Genomic DNA, 24,237 nt, shown 5'->3' with positions numbered 1-24,237 from the left:
AATGAAAAAAAACAACAACGACAGCAACAAATCCCCAACATTCTTCGTTCCTTCTACTTCTTTCCTATTTCTGTATTAATTTTGTTGCATTTCCAAAACACGAACCACCAAAAAAAACTACAACTATAGCTATAACTATAGCAACCCATGCAGTTTATCATGTTGTTCCAATGTGTTTGTTTTCCGGTGTATGTATTGCTGGTTATATGTGTTAAAACAAAAAACAAAAAAAAAAAAGAAAAATTGGAAAATGCAGTCTCCCAATGGTTTTGGTTTGCGTTTTGTATTCTTTTTTTTGACCTCTTTGTTCCTCTTCCTCTCTCTCTTTTTTTTTTACTGCCTTACTAAAATACACGATTGTACAAAGAAAAAAAAAAGAATCCACAACAACAATCTGCCTTCCTTCCTCCCTTGGTCTGTCGTTCTTTTTTTTTTTTTTTTTTTTTTTGGATAATTATCACCACACGTCAACCTAGTTCATCATTGTTTTTGGCCTTATCATTTCACTTTCAATTCTTTCCCCCCAATTCATATCGTTACTTACATCACACGGGCTATGTCTATTGATAAAGAAACAAAGTACGACAGGCAATTGAGATTATGGGCTACTACGGGTCAGTCCAATCTCGAAAAATCACACATTTGTTTGATTAATGCTACATCTACCGGTTCAGAAATTTTAAAGAACTTGATTTTACCAGGTATTGGAAACTTCACCATTATCGACGATAGAAAAGTCACCAATGAAAACGTCTCCTCAAACTTTTTCCTTAAGAAGCAGGATTTACACAAGGATTTAGCATCTGCTGTTCAGAAAAACTTGAATGAATTAAACACTGATGTACATGGGTTTTCAATCATTAGATCTTTGTCAAATATTTTGTCAAACGAACCCGACTCGTTCTGGGATCAATTTAACGTGGTGATTGTCAGCGACCACACTGCAAACCTTGAAAATTTAATCAACTTACTTTGGGCAAAACAAATTCCATTGTTTATTGTCAACACCATTGGATTCTATGGCTCCTTTAACATCATTTCAAGTGAGACCACTGTTATTGAAACCCATGATCCTTCAAAGTTGTATGATTTGAGAATTGACAAACCATGGCCGGAATTGCAAGCTTTCGCTGATTCTTTTGACTTGAATCTGTTGAGTGATCAAGAACATTCACATGTTCCCTATATTGTCATATTCATAAAAGCATTGGATAGTTGGAGATCAACCCATGGTGGCCAGACCCCATTGACTTATTCCGATAAGAAACAATTCAGAGCCTATGTTCAATCTTTATCAAGAAATTTCCAATTGGAAACCAATTTTATTGACGCAGATGCAGCCCATTTGCGACCACATCAAAAAACCGAAATTCCAGATTCCATCAAACAATTGATAAAAGTATGTGAAGAAAGACAATTGACCCAGAAAACTTCCATATTTTGGATATTCATTGCTGCATTAAAAAATTTCCTTATTCAAAATGATAACGTATTACCCTTACCGGGTACTTTACCAGACATGGCTTCCGATACTGACAATTATGTAAGGTTACAAAAAATTTATCATGATCGTGCTGTTAGAGACCAGAAATTGTTCACGGAACAAGTATACAAAATTTTAGAATCAATAGGTAAATCAAAATCCGAAGCTAGCCCTGAAGTTATTGCTGCCTTCTGCAAAAATGCAAGATTATTATTTGCAACTGTCGGTTCTAAAGATTTAATAAATTCCAAGCTAGTTGAGAGGTTTAACCTTGAGGGCATGTTAGATTTGGAAGAGAAACATCAATTGGGAATTTATTTGGGTATCTTGACTTTCAATTGGTTTATCGACCAGTATAATAAAAAACCATCAATTGATGATTATCAACACTTTTTAAAACTATATCATGAGAGAATCTCGCCAGTCGAGATTGATCAAAACACGGAAAACATATTTAAGGAGATTTTAAGTCATAATAGCACAAATTATCATAATTTGAGTAGTTTAATGGGTGGAATAGTGAGTCAAGAAGTTCTAAAGTCAACAACGGCTCAGTATATTCCACTAGACAATTTATTTGTCTTTGATGGTGTTCAATCTAAAAGTGAAAGATTTAAAATCTAAGTTGAAATGGAAATTCAAAAATGAGAAAAACATAACTAACTAACTAATTAATTAATTAATTAACTAATTCTATACAAAAGTAAGTAGAGAGAGACTATAAATCATCAAACGCACCTTGTATTATATTTGAACTTTTCTTTTTCTTGTTCTTTCTGACCAAGTCTTTCCAATCCTCAACAGTTTCTTCATCATCACTGGTATCTCCTTCCATGATTTGTTTTTCAATGGCTTCACGTTTTCTTTTCATTTTTTCTCTACGTTCTTGTTTGTTCTCTTTAGTTTCAAGTTTACTAGACCAGGCATCATTCTTTACTTTTTAATTCTTTTCTTCTTTTAGCATCCTCAATTTTTTTCAACTTGTCTTGTTCAAGATTATCTAATCTTGATTTCTCTTGTTGTTTATCAGCATAGCTGTATTTATCCATATCTATAACATCACCCAACCATCCATTTTCAGGCATGGCATCTTTATTTATATATCTTGTTTCTGGCATTTTCGGTAATCTCAACAATCCATACATTTTAGCAACGGCCAAATAATCCAATGATGCCATACGAAATATCGAACTAGCAATATGTTTTGAATAATATCTAATGAATCCAACATAAGATTTCACGCCCAATTCATGACGAGCTCTATCTTCAAGCATATATTCTCGAAGTTTCTTTTGAAATAAATCATGGTCTTTTTGATCAATATTTGACCTTTTCATTTCGTTTAAATTGATTCCTTTAACTTGCATAAATCCAATATAATCTTCTTCTTGTGAATCTTCATTTAACATAAGTATAGCACGACCAACTTTATTCGCTCTACCTGTACGACCACATCTATGCAAGAATACATCAGGATCAGTTGGAGGGTCGATTTGTATGACTAAATCAACATCCGGTATATCAATACCTCTGGCTGCAACATCAGTCGCCATTAAAACACATTTATTAGTATTTGCATCACCTTCTGTAAACTTCTCTAATGTTCTTAATCTAGCCTTGGTATTTAATTGACCATGTAAAGAAAAAAATTTCAAATCCTCTTCTTCATCATTATCGTTTTTATTAAATGGAATTTTGGAAAATATTTGATAAAAATGTTTCACGGAAGTACAAGTTGGGAAATAAACTATTGCCTTTTTGTATTGATATTTGGATAACATGTCCAAAAGTGTTGTGATTTTAAATTCTGGTTGAATCATAATATAAGATAATTGTAAACTTTTTGGAGCATTAACTTGTTCACCAAGACTATTTTTTGATTTCACTTGAACTTTAACAGGATTATTCATACCTGTTCTAAAAATTGTATCACCAGCAGAAGATAAAGTTGCTGAAAATAAACCTGTTCTTCTTTGTTTAGGTAATTTTCTTAAAATATTAACCACATCTGTTTCAAATGAACAATCAAGTAATTTATCAGCTTCATCTAAAATAGCTATTTCCAATGAATTTGTTTTCACATATTGAGAACCCAAAAAATCTAATATTCTTCCTGGTGTACCAATTAAAATTTGTGGTTGATTTTTCAAAAAATTATCAATATCTTCTCTAACTGTTCCCATTGACCCCACTAATAATTGTGTATTTATACTTTTATAATCACTTGGAAGATATTGTAATACATTATCAAAAACTGATTGAATTTGATTTGCTAATTCTCTAGTTGGTGCAAGAACAATAGATAACATATGTCCACGTTTAACTTTTTCTGGTAAATCACCATCATCATCTTTTTTATATAATCTAGTAGATATTTTCTGTAACACAGGAATTACATAAGATAAAGTTTTACCAGATCCAGTAACTGCTTCTACCACAACATCTTTGTTCCCACTTAATAAAGGAATAGTTGAAGCTTGTACTGGTGTCATCGTAGGATAGCCCATAGATGATATAGCTTCTTTTATCCATGGATATAAATCATATCTTAAATTCTCCCATGCAAGAGATTCTGTATTTGTCTTCATGATGGCTAGTAGTTGATTGATAATCCGATGAGATATGGAAAAAAAAAAAAAAAAAACTCACATAAATGAGATGGAGTGAAAACAAAAAAATCAGAGAATCTTGAACAAAGTTGATAATTTTTTTTTTATATTTTTTTTTTTTTCAATTCATGTTGAAAGGTTTAACACTATTTCGGTCGTATATGGTGAAAAGATCATTTAGTAATATCACGACTAATATGAAAATAGATTATTCTTCTTGGTCAAAAGAAGACTTAATTGCTAAAATAACTCAACTTGAGAAAAGTCAAGATGCAAAAATTGGAACTTCAACTCTTCCAAAAGTTAAAAAACTGAAGAAACAATTTGATTGGAGTAAACAAAATATGAGATTTGTTGCATTTAAATTTGCTTATTTGGGATGGAATTATAATGGATTGGCATTTCAATTAGAACCAACCCCATTACCTACAGTTGAAGAGATAATTTTGAAAACTTTAGCCAAAGTAAAATTAATCAAAGAACCAATTGAAGAGGTTAAATTTTCAAGATGTGGTAGAACTGATAAAGGTGTAAGTGCAATGAATCAAGTTATATCGATAGAACTTAGATCAAATTTAAGTAAAGAAGATCAAGCTAATCCAGAACTTGACGATAAAGAAGTTGATTACCTTTCTATATTAAATGCAAATCTACCAAGTGATATTAAAGTTCATTCTATATGTTTAAGACCTCCAGAAGATTTTGATGCTAGATTCAGTTGTATTTCTCGACATTATAGATACATTTTCAAAAAACAAAACCTTGATATCGATCTAATGAATCAAGGGGCTAGCTTGTATCAAGGTATTCATGATTTCAGAAATTTCTGTAAACTTGATGGGTCAAAGCAAATCACAAATTTCCAAAGAGAAATATATAGTTCCAAGATTCTTCATTTACATGATGATTACTATTGTTTTGATTTAAAAGGAAGTGCATTCTTATGGCACCAGGTCCGTTGTATGGTGGCTATATTATTTACTATTGGTCAAGGTTTGGAGAAACCAGAAATTGTTACTGAATTAATGGATATGGAAAAGTATCCTACTAAACCACAATATGAGATGGCACATGATATACCATTGGTCTTATACGACTGTGAATTCCCGGAAATGGAATGGAAAGTTACCAAGGATGAACACAAATTCCTTCGTGTGACTCAAAGTTTCAGTAAAATGGAATATGATATACAATTGAAGGCACAAATGCTGCAAATTATGGAAACTGTGCTCTTTGATGATAGGCAGATGCTGACTCCTGACAAAATATTGAAAACAATGAACACTGGTGATGGGGTTGGTCGTTCGTACAATACTTATGTACCACTTTCTGCACGTGACCGTTCCGAAAACTATGAAATTATCAACGCCAGATGGTTGGAAAAGAAAGGTGCCAGAAAACAACAGCAGCAACAACAACAACAGCAACAAGAAAATGAATAGAATTGCATGTAAATATTGTTTTTATAGACGATTGTTTTTATTTCTCCTAATTAGATATCCATGAAGGTTCCCAATATTTCCACTCTCCTGTAGGGTCTTGGGAATCCACCCAAAGAAACCCATTCATGATCATTTCATCAATCACGGATTTACATCGTACTTTATCCCATCCATAGTTATCATGTAATAATCTATTAGTAACAAACCCTCCCATGAACTCACATAATTCATAAATTTTCAATTGATCATTTGACAAATTCTCCGTGGAGGAAAATTTCAACCATTTTTTACCATTTATAAAAAGAACTTCATATCCTTTACCTAGATTGTCTAGACTTGTCAATGAATTATCAATATCTTTGGGAGTAATGTCCAATACTATTCCAGATGAATTATCTTTTAGAATCGATATCAATTCCTTAACTGAAATCAACCCTCCATTCAAGTCTCGAGTATTTTGACAAATTTCAACTATTTTAACTGCCAAAGCTGTATGGAAATTCGTAGAATTCTTACCTTTAGATGTATATATCAATAAATCCAATGGATCAATACCAATCAGTTGTGATATCTGTGTAAACTTATTTTTAAACTCCAAATTCAGGGATATTTCTTCTGCATGATCGTTGGCAAAATTAATTAATGCTGATTGAAAAACTTGTAGTTGAGTAGATAATTGATTGGAATGTCTTTCATTTAATGATCGACCTAATTGTTGAAATGCATCTCTATCTGTGTTATGGTTCATATTATGGATCTAAAATAAATGCAAATATACGTTGTAATATCAGTAACGGATAAATATGGTTTTCTTTTTTTTTCCTTGATTTTGATTTTTTTTTTTCTTTTCTATCGCCTGAATTCTCTGTGCGAATATCAGTCCAGCACCTGGTTGATCATTATGGGAGTGGAATAAACTCTAGAGTACGTGACGTGATCTCTAGATAATACATGTTTGATGATCATTATCAATAGTAAAATTTCACATTCTATTAATCATAGACAGATTGAAAAGATCCGCTTGTTGGTTCCATTCTCCACTTCTGGCCAAATACATTGTCCCACCACTTCCCCGTACTTTTTAGGTGAGAAACGAACGAGCGAGCAAGCAAGCGCGAACGGGGGGAAAAAAAGCGTAAAAAAAATTCTAACAGAAATTTGAAGCTCGGTTATTTGAACGACTAATAAAATCACAGTTTCATCCACATTATAAAAAATTGAAACTCTGAATATTGGATTTCAGTTATACTCTAAGATCTTCTTCTTTTTCCTTTTGACTTAATCACTATCACACATGGCAAATACAAAGTATAATCCTCCAATCCCAAGGGAGATCGAAGTGACTGTGGGGAAAGGTGTGGCAGCTACGTTAGCCATTCCACCAGGTCTTGATTCTCAAAATGCATTTGCTGAAAATTTAGCCCCAGCAACACATAAAGCTGCTTTGATTTTACATGGTCAAGGAGGTCACAGAAACTATTGTTACCAGAAAACATTGGCCCATAGACTTGCAAGTGAACTAGGCATTTTTTCATTAAGAATAGACTTCAGAGGTTGTGGTAATAGTGCTGAGAATGAGAATGAATTAGAGGGCCGTACATTGGCTCAAGATGTGGATGATATTCAAGCATGTGCTGAATTCTTGACAGATGGGAAATTAAATGGTTTAGGAATTGATTTGACTTTATCCTCTGTCATTTCTCATTCTCGTGGGGCAGTTGCAATGTTCTTATGGGCACAAATTCAGGACAAGTTAAGTAAACAGGGTGATACAACAGCAATAGTGGTTCCTAATTTAATTAACTGTTCGTCAAGATTTACTAGTCCTACTGTCTTGGATAGATATTCCAGTTTTGCAGATATGGATTTTGTCCCAGTTACAACTTTTAGACATGGTGAATATAAGCAAATCCAATTATCTGCAAGAGAAATAATTTCTTTATCAAAACCTGACTTGACTTCGTTGAATGAATTGTCTCGTGATTGGTCCGTTTTGAGTATCTATGGTACTGAAGATGAAATAATTCCAAAATATGATTGTGCTAATTTTGCAAACACATTGAACAGAGGACCATTTTCCCATACATTGAGATTGATTCCTGATGCTGATCACAATTTTTATGGCCACACTGAAATTGCTAAGGACTCGGAAATGAGTGAAATCAATCCATATGATTTACCGTTAAAAGGTGGCAAAAGAGTTAATTACAATTTCCTCGTAACTGATTATATAATAGAATATTTATCGCCAGCAAAAGAGTTGGAAAGATTCATAAGCACAAGTAAAGATATTGGCAGAGTGTCAAGATGGAAGAACATTGAAGGTGTAAGCAATTTTAGGGATATTGGAGGTTGGAGAGTTCATAGTCCAACATTCAAGTTGGGTGATTCAAAGAAATCATTTGTCTTGGTTGGCTCTGATTCTCATTCCCCTTCAGACAATTTAGTTTATTATGTGAGACCACATTTTGCTTTCCGTTGTGCCAATGTTGCTGGGTTGACTTCAAACGGTTTGAAAACTTTGCAGCAATTAGGTGTAGCTGCAATTTTTGATTTAAGATCAGATGGTGAAGTAGAACTGGATGGTTACCCTGCCAATTTATCTGACTATGGAATCAAGAGAATACATGCGCCTGTTTTCACTAATGATGATTATTCTCCACAGGCTATCGCCATTAGATACACTAACCTCATGACATGTTGGTCAACCTATGTCAATGTTTATGAAGATATGTTGGAATTGGGAACACTGGCCTACAAGACTATCTTTGAATATATCAGGGATGAGAATAAACCCTTTGTATTCCACTGTACAGCAGGTAAAGACCGTACAGGTATTTTAGGGATGTTGATCTTGTTATTGTCAGGAGTTGACAAAAACACTATTGCTAAGGAATATGAACTAACCACCGTTGGATTAAAACCAGATCATCCAATATTAAAGGGTAAATTTGTCAATACTGTTCAAAAATTGAAAGAAAAACTAGGCGAAGATGCCAATGATATTGAACTGGTTATATCTCAAGGTAGAAAAGGTTGGTCTATTGAAGAAGACGGTTTTAACAACTTGATTAGTTCTAGGTATGAAGCTATGTTGGCAACAATTGCTTTATTCCATCAAAAGTATGGAAACATTGTTAATTACTTGAAGGATAAGTTAGGATTCTCCAGTTCAGACATTATAAAGATTTATGAAAATTTAGTAATTGTGGATCCACAAAATATTGGTTTTGAAGTTAGTTCACCAGTAAATTGGGATCACAGAACTTCTAGTAAAGCAAAGTTTTAGAACTTGATCTAGTGAGTCTTTTATTTTTCTTCTAGTACGTCTGATGTTATTTTCTATAGATGTTAATACATGATTTCTATTTATTAACTACATAATCGGTAATGGTCTTTGTTCAAAGATCAATTTTGCCTTTACGATATCAACTATTTTAATATCTTCTTTATCGTCCACCATATCATCATCATCATCACCATTTCTATTGGTAGGAATTCTCAAGATTGCAAGTGGAGTCTGTAGTTTTACTATGTTACCTAATAATCTTTGTGATTTGCCAATAAATAGTGTTACTTTCTTATCATCATGAGGATCAAAAACCAAATTTCCAAACTTAACAGCATGATAAATATCATTTATAGTTATAAAATTATTCAAATATTCGAAATCTTCAGGTGTTTGTGGTTTTCCCTTTGGATATTGTAAAGGTAAGTTTAATTCTCCTTGTATTTCTAAAAGTGTCAATCCATAAGATGTGAATATTAGGTTATCTGAATTGGAATTAATGATATCTGGTACTAATGAGCAATCTAACCTAGCAGTTGGCATGATGATTCTTTGGCACTGAAACAGATGAGTCGCGTCTTGATTTTTTTTTTTTTTTGGTGCTCTTTTTTTTGGTTTGTTTCAGACCAATCTGACACGAACCGTGTAGTTGATGATGTTGGGCAAAGGTGAAAACAAAAAATTGTAGATATACGTGATATATTTGTTCCTAACGTGATTGGGAGATTATTCCTATTATAATGTAATACAAATATTAGTAAAAGCTAATTTGTTGTTGGAAAGTTGGAAATTTTAGCTGATGTTTTTAGAATCATCATTTTCATACAAAAATTGTATCAATACCTTTGTAAAAAAATGACCTTCATAACAAATTCAATAAAACATAGGTTATAGGAGGATATATTATAGTATACCCGATACTGTTGCCCACTAATACAATTAGACATACAAAAAAGCAGTATAACCTCACGTTATCCATATATACTTATCAATTTTTCATTTTTAAAACTAATTAAAAAAGTGTCAATGAGCGTCTAGTTTTCCTACTCCAACAAGTAGACCATTTGGTCGAGTTGCAAGAATGGTTTAGTGGTAAAATCCAACGTTGCCATCGTTGGGCCCCGGGTTCGATTCCCGGTTCTTGCATTTTTGCTCCTGTTATTATTTGCAATAACAATTTTTTTTTTTAATTGTGAGAAATCTATATACACGAATCTATTTTACTGTTTTTTTCTTTACTTATACAATTCTATATCCCCACGAAACAAGTCTTTGATGATTAACTTGTTCTTCACCGTCAGTTCAACTATTCCTTGTATTCGTTCAGGAGAAACCCTGCCGTACCAGATGAAATCCTTTTCGGATTTACACAATTTCGGATAATATAACAAGTTCCCCGCGTAGGCATGTCCACCAATATGAGAAATTTCACCGATATAATAATCTTGGATGGAATCTTTCAAAGTCTTTTCTAATTCATTTACAATCAAAGGTGCCATTAAACCACATCTCAAATCACGTTTGGTATGTCCACATGTCAAGATCAAGTCTTTTTCAATCTGGGATTCTTCAAAATTTGATGGATCTACTTTAATAACAGATGATGGTGTTTCGTTTGATTTTTTCGTTTTAGCAAATGGATTATACACCTCAACTTCATCTTTGCTGTATAAATACCTCTGAACAAATTGATCCAAATGTTGAATGTTGAACTTAATAATTTTCATATCGGGGTATAACATGACTAATTGGTTGTCCTCATGAGGGTCAAATGAATCCAAGATTGATTTTTGGTTATTGAGATAGATATTGGAAATCGTCACACGTTGTGTTGTGGTATGGTATAGTTTCTTATACTTTATAATCTCATTGGATACTGAATTCGGTACCAATTCAGCCTTTGATGGGATTTCACTTATCGGTGTTTTAGAAAATACAAATAAATGTTTGGTTGGAATGGCAGCTGTTTTGTTCAAATTGGTCTCATGATCTATAGGTAAATCGTCAGGAATATCGGGAGTACAGTATGTACAACCAGTATCATATTTGGGAACTGGACATGAATCTTTTAATCTCCATCTGATACTATAGAATCTTCGAAAGAGCATTACTAAAACAAAGAAGTTCAATGGTTATGTTCTCTTTTTATTTTTTTTTCAGGTGATAATTTTTTTGTTACTGATTTGATGCGGGATTGTGTCCTCTATAAATAGGCTAACTTTTAATCTACAAACTCATCTTTCAACTTCCAACCTTTTCGGGCCGAGTCCCATACCGCAACCTCGCGTAACATTGATCTGATCAACACCATATCTTCCTCTGATTTCATAGATAAATCTACTTTCTTTACAATTTCATTTGATGTGCTGAAATTATCTTCCACAGTATTTAGATAAGTAACCAACTTTTCAATCATTTGCTTCCTATCTAATGGAACATCAGCAACTTTCTGTTTCGAATCCTTTATCTCATTTTTCTTTTTCAAATTTGCAAGAATACTACTTGACGAGTTAATTTTTCGTTTTTTCGGAACCGATCCGAATTTTCCCGTCCAAGTCGGGACTCCGATTTTATTTTTTCTAGCCTGTTTTCTTGACTCCTTCAATGCTTCTGCAGCAGCATTAGCAATCTTACTAGCTTCGTTTTCAAGCATATTTGTTGGGTCTTCTTTGCTTTGAGAATTGACAATATCATCGTGAGCCAAAGTACTATGAACACCTCCAGTTGAAAATATACTTGACATCACTCGGCTATCGTCTTTATTTTCCAGTTGTTTATCATTTCCATCTTCATCTTCACCATCTTCAAATTTATCTAATTTGGAAACACCAGCAATCTTTGCAACTTGATAAAAATCATCATCATTCTTGTACTTTTTGGTGAATAATGAACTTCCATTGTTGTTATTTTTTTCATTGAACATTGCCTCAGTTTCGGTACCTTCTTCATCTTGGTCTCCCAAAGTGAACAAATCATGTAAATCATTAGCTTTAAAGAACCTTCTTTGCTTCGGGTCTTTCAAAATCTTATTGGTCAAAAAAGTTTTGAAAATTTGACGGTGATAAATCTTTTCTTCAATTGAACCTGTTGTCATCAACCTGTAGATAGTGATATCCTTCTTTTGCCCTAATCTCCATGCTCTCTCTCTTGCTTGAATATCTGTTGAAGGATTCCAATCTGGGTCATAGATAATAACTCTATCGGCACCAGTCAAATTAACGCCCAAACCACCAACTTTTGTGGTTAACAAGAAGACATGCATATTGGGATCACGATTGAACTTGTCTACTAACATCTGCCTTCTAGAAATAGGGGTACTCCCATCCATTCTCAAATAATTAAACTCGCCACCATTCAACAATGGCAAGTTGGCCACAAATTTTTCCAAAATATCCAACATCTGTCTAGTCTGACAAAACAATAACGTTTTGTGATCTTCACTCTGCCATATTTGCAACAAATTCTTCAATACTTGCATTTTGCCTGATCTTGATGGATCTCCATAGCTCTTTTTCTTCATCATGGCATCCCGATAAACCAAATCTGGATGATTACAAATCTTTCGCAAAATATCTATCCCCATTAACATATTTCTCTTTCCTTTCAATATAGAATCCAAATCTTCGCTTTGAAGAAATTTTTCATACAACTCCTGTTGGGGTTTTGTTAATTTGACAAATAAAACCATTTCGTTCTTCTTTGGCAAATCTTTCGCAACATCACTTTTGAGCCTACGCAACATATAGGGAGATATCAAATCTCTCAAAACAACAGCACACTTATATGCTGTTTTAACCTGAAGATTATTCGAGTTAGCATAACCACCAATATTAATTGGGATTGAAAATTGCTGCTGGAAAACAGGCAATGTTCCCAACCTTCCAGGAAACACAAAATCAAACAACGACCACAATTCAATAAGGTTATTCTGAATTGGAGTACCTGATAAGATAATTCTATTGACTGTCTTAATCATTTTGCAGGTCAAGGAAATATCCAGATCTGGGTTTCTGATTTTATGACCTTCATCAAGAACCACATACCCCCATTCACGAGGAAGTAAATATTTAGAATAAATCCTTAGTCCAACATAAGTTGTCACCAACACATGCCCCTTTTCCATTACTCTATCAATGATTTCTTTAGCATTTATCTGACTTTTCACTCCCAGCAAGGAGCTTTTAGACGAATTAGGGTCTGCATTTTCCAAGAATTCTTCAAGTTTTGCTTCATTTATGTTTTTTCCATTCATACCAGAACCAATACTGTGCAAAATAACACATCTCAATGGCGGCCACCACCGGTGAAACTCATTAACCCATTGGTTTAAAACAGTAGCTGGAACCACAATTAAAACAGGTTTATCAAGTAGTCCCGAATAATGTAGTCCTGCTAAAAACGAAATGATTTGAATAGTTTTACCCAAACCCATCTCATCACCTAGAATACCACCAGTCTTTTGAGAATATAATTCCCATAGCCATTGAACACACGTTTTTTGATAATCAAACAAGGATGGATAAATATCACCAGGTAGCCTGAAGTTCTCATTTAATTTAGCATCAGCAATAGTAGGATGCGGTAGAAACCATTCTGGAGTATCTTTATTTTCCAGGTCATCTGAATGTGGTCTTAACGACGACCTCTTGCGTACCCATGTTTGTAGTCTTTTCTGATATAGACTTTCATCACCATCATCAATGTTTCGTGAGTCATCTTCGTCCGTATCCACATCAACTTCATCTTGGTCATTCACATATTCCTCATCATCATGTTTTTTATCTTCCTCATAAACATAATCTTCATCGTCATCATTACCAACTTCTTCAGGTTCAGATTCAATATCTTGATCAATTCCTGGTTCACGTAAAAAGACGTGACTCGTTTGTTCTAATTCATGATCTTCACCCAGTTGGAACGCGTTTTCATTCCCAAATGCTGTGATCTTACCTGTCCTAATCAAATAATCTCTTTCTGATTCATCCGGTAACCTATCACTACTATTTTTTTGCAGAGGGGTCTTATCATTTATCTGTTTGGTATTCTCCTGTAATCTCTTTTTAATTTCATCCACATCTCGGAGTTGAGGAGCCAAGTCGTTTTCTTCTATATAAGATATCTCATCTTTGAGTCTTTTTCTTTCACTAATTTTAGTCCTTGGATTTGATAATTGATTTGATAATGCTGTAATTTGCCTTTTGGTTCTTTCAAGCAACTTTGTGGCTTTCTCCAACCGTTTCTCATCAAGCTCAACATCTTTCAGTAGTAAAACTTTGTTAGCTTTCTTTGTGATTGATGTTTCTAATTCATCTTGATCCACAAGTTTAACATCAAGTTGATCTAATTCTGACATGGTAACTTAAGGGGGGGGGTGATAAGGACAGATGATTTAAGATGTCTCTTTAATCAATTTTTTCTTCATTTCTTTTTTAGAGCGGAGCCGCAAAAGCGCGTGCAAAAAAAGTAGTGTAACAAGAACAATATTTACGGATAAATGACTCTGAGTAGACATTGTACAATAAAGTTTGTATAAGTATATAAACATGTACTAGAATTGTCTCTGCGGTAAGCTGACAGCAAATATTTCATTGAAATTAATTCAATTTGAAAAGTGGAAAGAAAATACTCACAATTTGGCAATAATAGACTCTTTTGATCTATTTATTTCATTGCAAATTCCAATGACCCAGTAATCTTTACAGAACTCAGTGTAAAAATTCTGGGTAGTCATATCCAGGTCACTTTTATTCTTCTTTTAAAAAATAACATACGTGCTTCTTTAGAAGTTATTCGTCTTTGTATTAAGTTCTATGTATCTGGCTAGTAGATTTGTTATGTTGCGAGTATACCTCATATTTTTGTAATGATACAGAAAAAATGAATGCATTTTAGATACTCTTGAACAATTTCTATTTGACATATATTATCTAATACATCTGAATATAATGGGAATCAATCAAGATAATCAGTTTGACACAATTCTGAATAAGGAAAGACGCATAACAGTAGATTATATTCATCAATTTGATGGCGGTAACTTATAAATCTACATTCCGAAAATAAATATATATATATTCAAATATTCCACACCTAAACCATATTTTTAAATGTCACTTTTTGTTGCACATGCATATGTTCCAGTGATTGCGCCCTATATCTGTGTGTCACAATGTTCCATTCATTAAACCATTGATTTGTATGTTCCTGATTTGCTGCGCATCTATATGTAGAAATTTCCCCTCCATGTATCCGTATATAGAAATGTTCCGTCCATATATCCATTGATGTAAATGTTCGTTCCATAGATGCATAGATTTGTATGTTCCAAATTTGAGGAATATTTGGATGTTCTAGAAAAAAATAGCATTCATGTTTCTGTTTTCTATGGTCGTCACAGTGCGCCATCCAAATGTTCCACGATTTCCAACATTTGTCATTCCTAGTGATATTTTTGCAGTTCTGAAGATGGTATATGATTTGTAATGATAAACTATGCTATATAAGTTCATTCTGAGTCAATTGGATAAATATTGGAGGAGTTATCTATCAATCTTACTCTTGCAATTTGAAAGTATCTTTTTTTTATCGGGAATTATGGTTTTCGTAAATAACTCAATAATTACAATATCCAGACCGCTGAAAATGTATTCATTGGAATATTCATATAAATATTATCACTAATATACTATCTTTATATTCAATTTCCAGGTTTTAGACCATATAGTGTTTCCAAAGGGGTTCATCAGGATCTCAAGTGGTTTATTCCCGTGAAATTCAAATTGGTTCACACACGAAAAAATCACCAAAAACACTTGAATCTCTTTTCCCCATATAAAATATAACAAATGGTACGTTTTCAGTTGTACTGGTTGGAAACATGATCCATTAGTGGTTCTATGCATTTAATTCGATGATATAATAAAAGAATAACATAATGTATGTCTTTGGTAGGTATTAATAGTGATAATGATGGATTTCAAACTGATTTTTACATTGTATATTTCATTGCATTTGATATTTGAATTTTTTTTCTTTTTCAGATTTTTCGGTATGAACTAGGACCTAAATTTACAAATTCGCACCACTTGCACTTCGAGAATAGGTTGAGCATAACTAATAACCAATCTCAATTTGTAAGTATTTGTAATGCTGATTCATTTCAAACCATCGACTACTGATAGCTTATTCAAATGGTAAATTTTTTCTTCCAAATCTACCTACAGTCCACCCCTTTGGAGAATGAAGTACATACTGGATTTTTATATTGAATGAGTAGCTCCTGGATAGTTTCATGAATTGCCGCTGATGTATATTTGTCAATATTTTATATATAATGATATTCTATACAAATATTCCTAATATTCCAATATATTATTTATCGATATTGTTGTTTTTGCCACTTTTTTTATGTTTTCAAATAACAAAAATATGATGAAAGCTGTTACCAGCCAATTGTTGTTGCAAAATTTTGGGAAAAAAGGTGAAGTAATAAAGTTGCGAAAAACTTTTAAAAATAACCAAAATTGAGAAATCGCGGTATTATTTTAAGATTGTTGAAAACCTCATTATGTTGCTGAAAAGTGGCATCATTATAAGGTTGCCTAAAGTTGCCAAAAGGTGGAAAAAAAGAAACCTCAGTAATTTTTAGAGAATTTCCAAAAATGCGACGACAGGAAATTATTCTCCTTATTCTATAAACTAAAGCAATTTCATAAAGTTGCACATGTTTTGCTAGATCTATCACTTCTAGCTCGATTATCGTTGTTTGAACAACATGATATTGTTTATATCACTGTTTATTACCACCACACTCAACCCTGGACGAATTGGTTAACAATTGATGGAGTTAATGGTCAATTCTTACTTTTGAAAAATCAAAGTATCTTTTTTTTATCGGGAATTATTGTTTTCCTAAATAACTCAATAATTACGATACTGAACTCGCTCAAATTGTATTCATTAAAATATTTATATAAATAATATTCCTTTCATACCATTGTTATTTTATATTTCTTATTTTTAGGGTATTTAGTGGTTTCAAAGGGGTTGATCAGCCTGTCGATTGGTTTATTCCCGTTGTTTTAATTTTGGTTCACACACGAAAAAATCTTAAGAATTGATGTGAATCTCTTTTACCCATACAAAATATAAAATTTTGTTGTGTTATTGACTTTAAAGAACAATTTCAATGTTTTGTGATGACTTTTATACATATATAATCACGGCGATTTAATTAATATCACTACTTTTATGATATCAAATATCGATCAGATTATGAATGTTCTATCATTTTATTGGATACTTCTCGATTCTACTGAAGTATTTTGTTTTATTTTTGATACTAATCCAGTTACAATCTTGATTGGTTCAATTTTTTTTAGAAGTCCTAAGATCTTTACAAATTCAGATGACGATAATAAATCCATATTTTGTTAAATTAATATTACAATCTATATACTACTGATCTTGTTCGTATAAAATCTTTTCAAAAAGTGAAGCACCTTGTTCATCTATCTTGGTGGAGTCACTACTATCGTCAACACTGATCTTCTTATCTAATGCCAATTTATTTTCAGCTAACAATAACATGTTCTTTTCAACTGTCTTATTAGTGATCATTTTAAACACTGTGACTTCCTTTTTCTGTCCAACTCTATGAGCTCTGTCTTCAGCTTGTTTGTCATCATGTGGATTGAATGATTGATCAAATATAATTACATTATTTGCTGCAACTAAATTAATACCAAATCCCCCAGCTTTAGTAGATAATAAAAAGATTGGAATGGTGGAATCCTCATTGAAAATATCTATAGTATCTTGACGTTCATCAACTTTAGTACCACCATCTAATCTAACAAACTTCAAATCAAATAGGGATAAAACTTTTTCCAAAATGTCTAATACTTGAGTGAATAAAGAAAATATCAAAATCTTTTCACCTTTTTTGGTGGTTTTATCCAAAATTTTCTTTAATTCAATGATTTTCCCACTATCTAAATACTTTTCATCATCAAGTTTCCATTTGCTCAAGGTCTTTGGGAACTTAACACACAATCTGTCCAATTCAAAATCAGACATAACTTGCATATCTTCAAAAATATATGTTTGATTTGCTTCCACATACTCAGGTTCCATCATAATTGCTTTACTCATGTCCTGTAGCATGGCATCAGTGAAATGTCCACGAAATAATAATGGGTGCAATGCAGCTTTACGGAGATCCATTAAAACGTTGGATGAAGTTGGTATAGGATCCAGTTTGGCCAATCTTGCTGCTTCTGCATTACTCAATTGTCTTCTTCTTTCTCTTTCGGATCTAAGATTTCTTCCTTTATTCAAGAAATCAAAGTATAACTTTGATTGGAATGGTGTTAATTCACAATGAACAATTTCATGGGATTTTGCAGGTAAATGTTGCAAGACTTGATCTTTTCTACGTCTCAACACAAACGGAGTCATCATAGCTTTTGCATTCTTAATAGCTTGTTCAGCCAACAATGGATTGTACGATGATGAAGACGAAGAACTCTCTTTTCTTGTCACGGACCCAGATTTTTGATTAAATATACTAGCCAATTCTTCTCTTTTCTCATTGAACAAATCAGGTAACATGAATGATAATAAAGAAACCAATTCCTTCAAGTTGTTCTGCAATGGGGTACCAGTCAATAATAACCTAAATTTACCTTTTAATTTCATCAACTTGATGTATCTATCAGAAGTGGAATTCTTTAACAAATGACCTTCATCATAAACAATAACATTTGAATTTCTGTTCTTCAAAAACTTTGCATCGGCAGGACCTCCACATGCTAAATTATATGTGGTGACCAAAACATCAAATTCATCCATCTCCAAATCATAACGCAATTGTTCACGCTCAGCCATAGATCCATAGTAGGCCCTGACACGTAAGCTAGGACAAAACTTGTTGAATTCACGTAACCAGTTTTCAATTGTTGATGCTGGCACAATAACCAAATGCGGACCAACTTCTCCCACTTCTTGCAAATGGGCCATAAATGCAATGACTTGACACGTTTTACCAAGACCCATCTCATCTGCCAAGATACATGACAATTTATTATGATACAAAAGATTCAACCAATTGATCCCAACTTGTTGATAATTGTTTAAAGTGATTTTGTCGGCCAAAAGTGCTGGTTTGTGTTTGATATATTTCAAACCAACTTTTCTTTTCTTCACAACAACTATTCCGTCATCGTCATCATCGCTATCATTTGGAGTAGTTTGCAATTCACTATCGTCAACTGGATCAAGATCTACCATGCTTAATTCCCCATTATCTCCTGTAACCGAAACACCCCATTCATTCATTTTATCTGTAAGTTTTTGACCTAAATCCGAACATTTCTTAATCAAAGAATCAATTGCTTTATATCCCTTAAGATTAGTTTCTGTATTCTCAATCATTCTCATACCCATTTTTTTCCTTCTTTTGTTTGCAGTTTCACCAGGTAATAAGAAATCACTTTCTGCTATAATATCAATACTAGCGAATGGTCTTTGAGCTATAACAATTTCTGAAATTTTCGGTTCAATAGCACAAATATCACTTAAATCTTGGATTGTTGCATTATTGATAAATTCCAACACTTTACCATCAATACTTGTGTATCCTCCATACCTATTATCATCATCTTCTTCTTCCATAGAGTCACTTTCCTCTTCTTCTTCTTCATCGTCAATGATATCAACAACAGTCTTTTTGTTGGACTTTTTCAACTCACGTCTTCTTCTACTGTTTTCGGCTAGTCTTTCTTCGAGAATTTCAATTTCATCTTTGTCGTCCTCTGAATCAATCACTACGGGATCATTTGGCTCCACTTTCTCTGGTGCTCCATTGTATCTGAAACTTGATAGATCTGGTAAACGATTTGGATTAGATGAGGAATATTTCGAAACAGAAGGTGTAGGTTCTGGAGATGGGGATAAAAATCGAGTTAATTTTCTCTTTTTGTTTAGTGGTTCCAATCTTTTAATCCCAAATTGATCAATTGTTGGTTGATGTTTTAGATTGAATTTTTCAGTAATACTCTTTGTTTTTGTTACATTGACTTTGGTGGATTCCTTTTTGGTTGGTGATACTTGCAAATCATCAACAATTTTTGTTCTTGCTCTACCTCTAGTACCACTTTTAATAGGTGATTCATCTTCTTCATCATAAGTTGTATTACGAATGATCCCTGACTCAACTTTTTCACTATGACCATTTCCATTCCCATTTTCAGTTTGTTTAAGTTTCTTTTGAAATTCCAATTCTTTGATTCGTTTACGTTCTTCTTCCTCTTGTTTGATTTTTCTTCTTTTTGCTTCTTCAGCTTGACGTAAATATTCCGATTTATCAAAATTGCTTTCCAAATATTTAGTTATGTCTCTTGCATTCCCTTTACCTCTTACAAATGCTTTAAATATATCACTTTCACTAACATATGGGAATTTCTTTCTGATTAATGGGAAATCTGGATGATTACGTATTTTCTGCCTCTTGGCTTCCAACTCCCTTGCTTTATCTTCACTTAATGACGGTTGTTGCATTGTTGGTTGTTTGACTGGCGACGACTGAATAACTATTGGTGAAGAAGCTGGTACTTGTAGCTTGCTTTCTCTTTTCGGTGTTTTACTATTATTATGCATAAAGATCAATTAAGATTAAACTGATGTTGTCGTTCTCTTTCGTGACTTTTCTATCGTGGATTCTTGATGGGATTTTTTTTTTTTTGAGTCGTGTATAATTGGCGATGCGATTTCAAAGGAACAAAAAAAAAAATAAAATCTCGGAGAAACCCACACGCGTCGCTTTCTCTTCTCTTTATCTTTTTCTTCCTGCATTTGTAAGAAGTTGTGGCTGATAGTTGATGGGCCAATTAGAAATAATAATAACTGAAGAAATGCCTGGCTTTGTAAAGTTAACAAATAAGTAATAAGCCTTCAAATCCATTAGTTTCGTTCTGTTGATCAAAGTCCAGTTTCTTCATTTCACTTGTAGAGACGATCAAAGGAATTCCGTTTCCTAGAAGAGATTTTGACAGCTCATTGATTCTGTCAAAAGAACGTCAGTCGAATTATATTTACTATTGTGAATTATCGTTTATTATTATCATTATTTATAAGCTATATCAAATTGCTTATACTTATTTTAGTTGTACTGTAGTCAACTTTCTTGCCTGAGCAAATTCAAACATTTCTCTAGCTTGTTTTGGATCAATTGGTATTTCCACCCCTAGTCTAGCATTCTTACTATATCTTTCTTCTCCTCCAGGAATGGTTCTTACTGGAATATTTCTAATATATTCAAGCAATTGATCTTGAGATGGAGCAAATTCTATTTCCAATTTATTTTGTAATGACATTGTATTGGATTGTGATGAAAGGTAAAAAGGCAAACAACGTAACTTTAATTTGAATAAAAAGATTAAAAAAAAAGATATATCAATTAAGGAAAAGAAGAACAAAGAAAAAGGGAAATTACAACAATGAATCAATAAATAAAAATTAGATCAATGAAACCAAGTTCCAGGTTTATAAATGGAGGATTCATGTTCTTATATAATCTCGGAAAAAGAAGAAATGTCATACAAAAAATGAGATTCCAAATTGCTTTTTCCGATGTTTTTGCACTCTCTTTAAATAAAATAAATAAAAAAAAAATCTTTCTGTTGTTAATAGTTACAAAGATAACCAATAAATAGGATAGTATAAACGAACATTACTCAAAGATTAAATACCCCATCGGATTTCTGCATTTTTTTTTTTGTTTTCTTCTTCTTCTTCTTCTTCTACTTTAATTTTTAATTCTCTCATGCACTTAGTTTTATAAATTATGAGCATTTTACTAAGCTTACTAAAAAAATATACAATATGAATTTGCAACAAAATGCGAACTACCAGTTGATGTCATACATTATGCGTTGGCAAAAAAAAAGAGAAAAAAGCGTATACCAAGGGTATATTTACTCGAGATTATACAATACAAAGATAAATTTGGAAACTTCTAACTTGAAATTAATTTCACATTTGAATGACAATAGTATTTCACAATCTCGAAAGAACAAATTTAAGTATGAATAGCCGTATACACTTGACGAGAAAGTGGAGTTTGAACATTAACAAAGGGAATCAATAGCCGAATACAAAAATTCTCCAGCGGGCATCCACTCCTATTTTTAAAACTACTCTACTATAATTGCCTTCTTTTAAATAGAATGAATTTGTGATTCTTAAAGCTGAACATGATGTTGTTTCAAGACTTCTGAAATTACGTTTACGAGATTACAAAACGGATATATCGTGTAGATAAAAAAAAAAAAAGAAATAAAAGGATCAACAATAGTGACAAATACAACAACGTCAAGTGGTTAAGATATAGCTAGTTTTGCTTAAAATAATATTTCAGGAAGTTATCAAGGTCATTGTTCATAATCTGTAACTATTTGATGTTCAGTGTAATATGAGCCATTTGATAAGTAGGGTAGAATTGACCCTTTTTCTTTATGTAATATTTTTATTGTACTATTTCATAAAATATCTTGACAACATATAGGTACACAATGAACTAAAAATAAATCATCACAACAAGCAAATGCCTAGTGACAACGGGCAAATGGAATCAGATGACAGTTTTTCTTTTTCTAGAACATGCAAAAACGTTGAGTTTAAATGAAAACGTCAAGGAATTCCATTCAATATATAAAAACGCCAATTAGCCACGAAACATTGTCGCAGATATTATAACTCAACATTTGAAATATCTTGTTATCACAATACGGAATCGGAACCATTTGATGCTATTCCCCTATTTCCATCATTGTTTATACCTTTCTAAGGTTGCGAATTGCTTTAATGGGCATGATGCACGAGCTCATAACGGTCTTACATTAGCGCGGTAAGTCTTAAATTACGGAAGGTTTAAGAGAGACTGAGAGAATAATATGCGATGGAAAGCGATGTTTTATTTCTTTTTATTTATTTATTTATTCTAATTTGAGATAAGTTAGAATGTGGTAAACTAATGCAGATGTTAATGATTGATATTTTTGCTTGTGTAAAAAAGCAGGTCATGTTGATCAAATTTGATTATCTGGATTACTAAACGGAATCGGTTTATGATTTTGCAATTTTGTTTCTATACGCCGGCCCTGGGATATAGCAAGTACGAGTGCCTATAACGGGATTAACAAAAGAGCAGCATATCCAGACCAGTATCATGACGTCGATTTATACTTAAGAACAAACATATAAGTAATGTCTTCAAATATTAGTAATTGAAGACATTGATAATTACTAATATTGTCGGTTCCGCTTTCCTGTCATTAGGTATCAACTATAATACCCCATAGTTATATCAAATTGAGCGTTTAATGATAATTTGTGGCCGGTAGCTATGTGGGAAGAAATAATAAAAAGCCCCCCAACTATTTAGATAACAGGTGTACAATTCGGATACATAATTCGATGCAAGAAATTTCCATTTTGCAAATTTTATTGGAGAAAAGACACAAAATTAAACAAATGAGCCTTTCCTTTATACACGGTCCATTGAGAGAAGTGGATTACAATTTAGTGTTTCTACTGGGGCACTTATTTCTCTCCTTTTCTTGTTGATTTTAGAAACTATACATTGGTTGTTATGAATATTCCAACCTGGTTCCGAAAAGAATACTTCATCCAAGAAAAAACAAAAAGGATTCTAACCAAGAGCTGTTATAGTAACTGGTGACGCAAGTGTGTCTATTTATATTCAAATGTCGTTGAGTGTTAGATAGAACCTGTGTTTTTGTCTTTTTTTCTGTTACTGGTGTTGGTAATCAATGTTGAAATTGTCTTGGTCTTGGTACGTTGTAGTATCTTGCTTCAGGTTAGTATATAAGTAATAACAAGAACGTTTCTAGAAACAGGTTATAAAGTAAGACTTCAAAGACACGACAAAGTCAAAAGGCACAATACTCAAGGAACGACCAATTAATTGTCATTGCAAATCAACAATCAAAGTGAAGAGTACTACAAATATACCCAATGATTGTATCCTCACTATGGACAAACATATTTGACTATCCTGGAAAGAGTATCACGATTGGTTTAAATTAATTTATTCATTTTACGGAGAAACCCTTATTTTGCAATCATACCTATACTAAAATTTGACAGCTAATGCTGTCAACGGTCATGATGATCACAATGTTCAAGCAACACCGCAGTTTATTTCATATTTAATCATTCACACAGAAAGTGCCACATATTAAAAGTTAGGAAATCTTATTTCGTTGAATGTCTTTCAATCAAAGATAACCATTATCATATAATCTCGGAAGAAGGGATGTGTCAAATAAAGTAAGTTTTTTTTTTTCATTTTAGGTTAAGGTTGTTATTAGTGGATTATTAACTTGATGTTGC

General features: G+C 32.8%; 9 protein-coding genes and 1 non-coding gene across 10 annotated transcripts; 4 read left to right on the top strand and 6 right to left on the bottom strand. All coding sequences in view use genetic code 12, as the record gives it.

The window, feature by feature from the left end:
- Positions 1–556: 556 nt before the first annotated feature.
- CTRG_02677 (uncharacterized protein) lies at positions 557–2,107 on the top strand (the record flags this gene model as incomplete). Its single annotated transcript, XM_002548334.1, has 1 exon — positions 557–2,107. One exon carries the CDS (start codon positions 557–559, stop codon positions 2,105–2,107), a length of 1,551 nt encoding a protein of 516 aa, XP_002548380.1.
- A 302-nt stretch (positions 2,108–2,409) lies between these two features.
- Positions 2,410–4,071, bottom strand: SPB4 (putative ATP-dependent RNA helicase; the record flags this gene model as incomplete). Its single annotated transcript, XM_002548333.1, has 1 exon — positions 2,410–4,071. One exon carries the CDS (start codon positions 4,069–4,071, stop codon positions 2,410–2,412), a length of 1,662 nt encoding a protein of 553 aa, XP_002548379.1.
- Positions 4,072–4,220: 149 nt separating this feature from the next.
- CTRG_02675 (pseudouridine synthase) lies at positions 4,221–5,534 on the top strand (the record flags this gene model as incomplete). The annotated part of the gene is made up of 1 exon (XM_002548332.1): positions 4,221–5,534. The coding sequence occupies one exon, from the start codon at positions 4,221–4,223 to the stop codon at positions 5,532–5,534; it is 1,314 nt and encodes a 437-aa protein (XP_002548378.1).
- Positions 5,535–5,580: 46 nt separating this feature from the next.
- Positions 5,581–6,282, bottom strand: VPS22 (ESCRT-II subunit protein; the record flags this gene model as incomplete). The annotated part of the gene is made up of 1 exon (XM_002548331.1): positions 5,581–6,282. The coding sequence occupies one exon, from the start codon at positions 6,280–6,282 to the stop codon at positions 5,581–5,583; it is 702 nt and encodes a 233-aa protein (XP_002548377.1).
- A 546-nt stretch (positions 6,283–6,828) lies between these two features.
- CTRG_02673 (uncharacterized protein) lies at positions 6,829–8,823 on the top strand (the record flags this gene model as incomplete). Its single annotated transcript, XM_002548330.1, has 1 exon — positions 6,829–8,823. The coding sequence occupies one exon, from the start codon at positions 6,829–6,831 to the stop codon at positions 8,821–8,823; it is 1,995 nt and encodes a 664-aa protein (XP_002548376.1).
- An 87-nt stretch (positions 8,824–8,910) lies between these two features.
- CTF8 (Ctf8p) lies at positions 8,911–9,366 on the bottom strand (the record flags this gene model as incomplete). The annotated part of the gene is made up of 1 exon (XM_002548329.1): positions 8,911–9,366. The coding sequence occupies one exon, from the start codon at positions 9,364–9,366 to the stop codon at positions 8,911–8,913; it is 456 nt and encodes a 151-aa protein (XP_002548375.1).
- Positions 9,367–9,898: 532 nt separating this feature from the next.
- On the top strand, positions 9,899–9,969 carry CTRG_06432. The gene has a single exon. It is a non-coding gene; the product is annotated as a tRNA-Gly (tRNA).
- Positions 9,970–10,058: 89 nt separating this feature from the next.
- CTRG_02671 (uncharacterized protein) lies at positions 10,059–10,931 on the bottom strand (the record flags this gene model as incomplete). The annotated part of the gene is made up of 1 exon (XM_002548328.1): positions 10,059–10,931. The coding sequence occupies one exon, from the start codon at positions 10,929–10,931 to the stop codon at positions 10,059–10,061; it is 873 nt and encodes a 290-aa protein (XP_002548374.1).
- A 113-nt stretch (positions 10,932–11,044) lies between these two features.
- Positions 11,045–14,176, bottom strand: CTRG_02670 (DNA-dependent ATPase; the record flags this gene model as incomplete). Its single annotated transcript, XM_002548327.1, has 1 exon — positions 11,045–14,176. One exon carries the CDS (start codon positions 14,174–14,176, stop codon positions 11,045–11,047), a length of 3,132 nt encoding a protein of 1,043 aa, XP_002548373.1.
- Positions 14,177–17,280: 3,104 nt separating this feature from the next.
- Positions 17,281–20,481, bottom strand: CTRG_02669 (DNA-dependent ATPase; the record flags this gene model as incomplete). Its single annotated transcript, XM_002548326.1, has 1 exon — positions 17,281–20,481. The coding sequence occupies one exon, from the start codon at positions 20,479–20,481 to the stop codon at positions 17,281–17,283; it is 3,201 nt and encodes a 1,066-aa protein (XP_002548372.1).
- Between the last annotated feature and the right edge of the window lie 3,756 nt (positions 20,482–24,237).

Source organism: Candida tropicalis (assembly GCF_000006335.3).
Source record: "Candida tropicalis MYA-3404 genomic scaffold supercont3.3, whole genome shotgun sequence".
NCBI lineage: Eukaryota > Fungi > Ascomycota > Pichiomycetes > Serinales > Debaryomycetaceae > Candida > Candida tropicalis.
The sequence above is the reverse complement of the archived record's forward strand: the minus strand, read 5'-3'. Positions and strand labels throughout refer to the sequence as shown.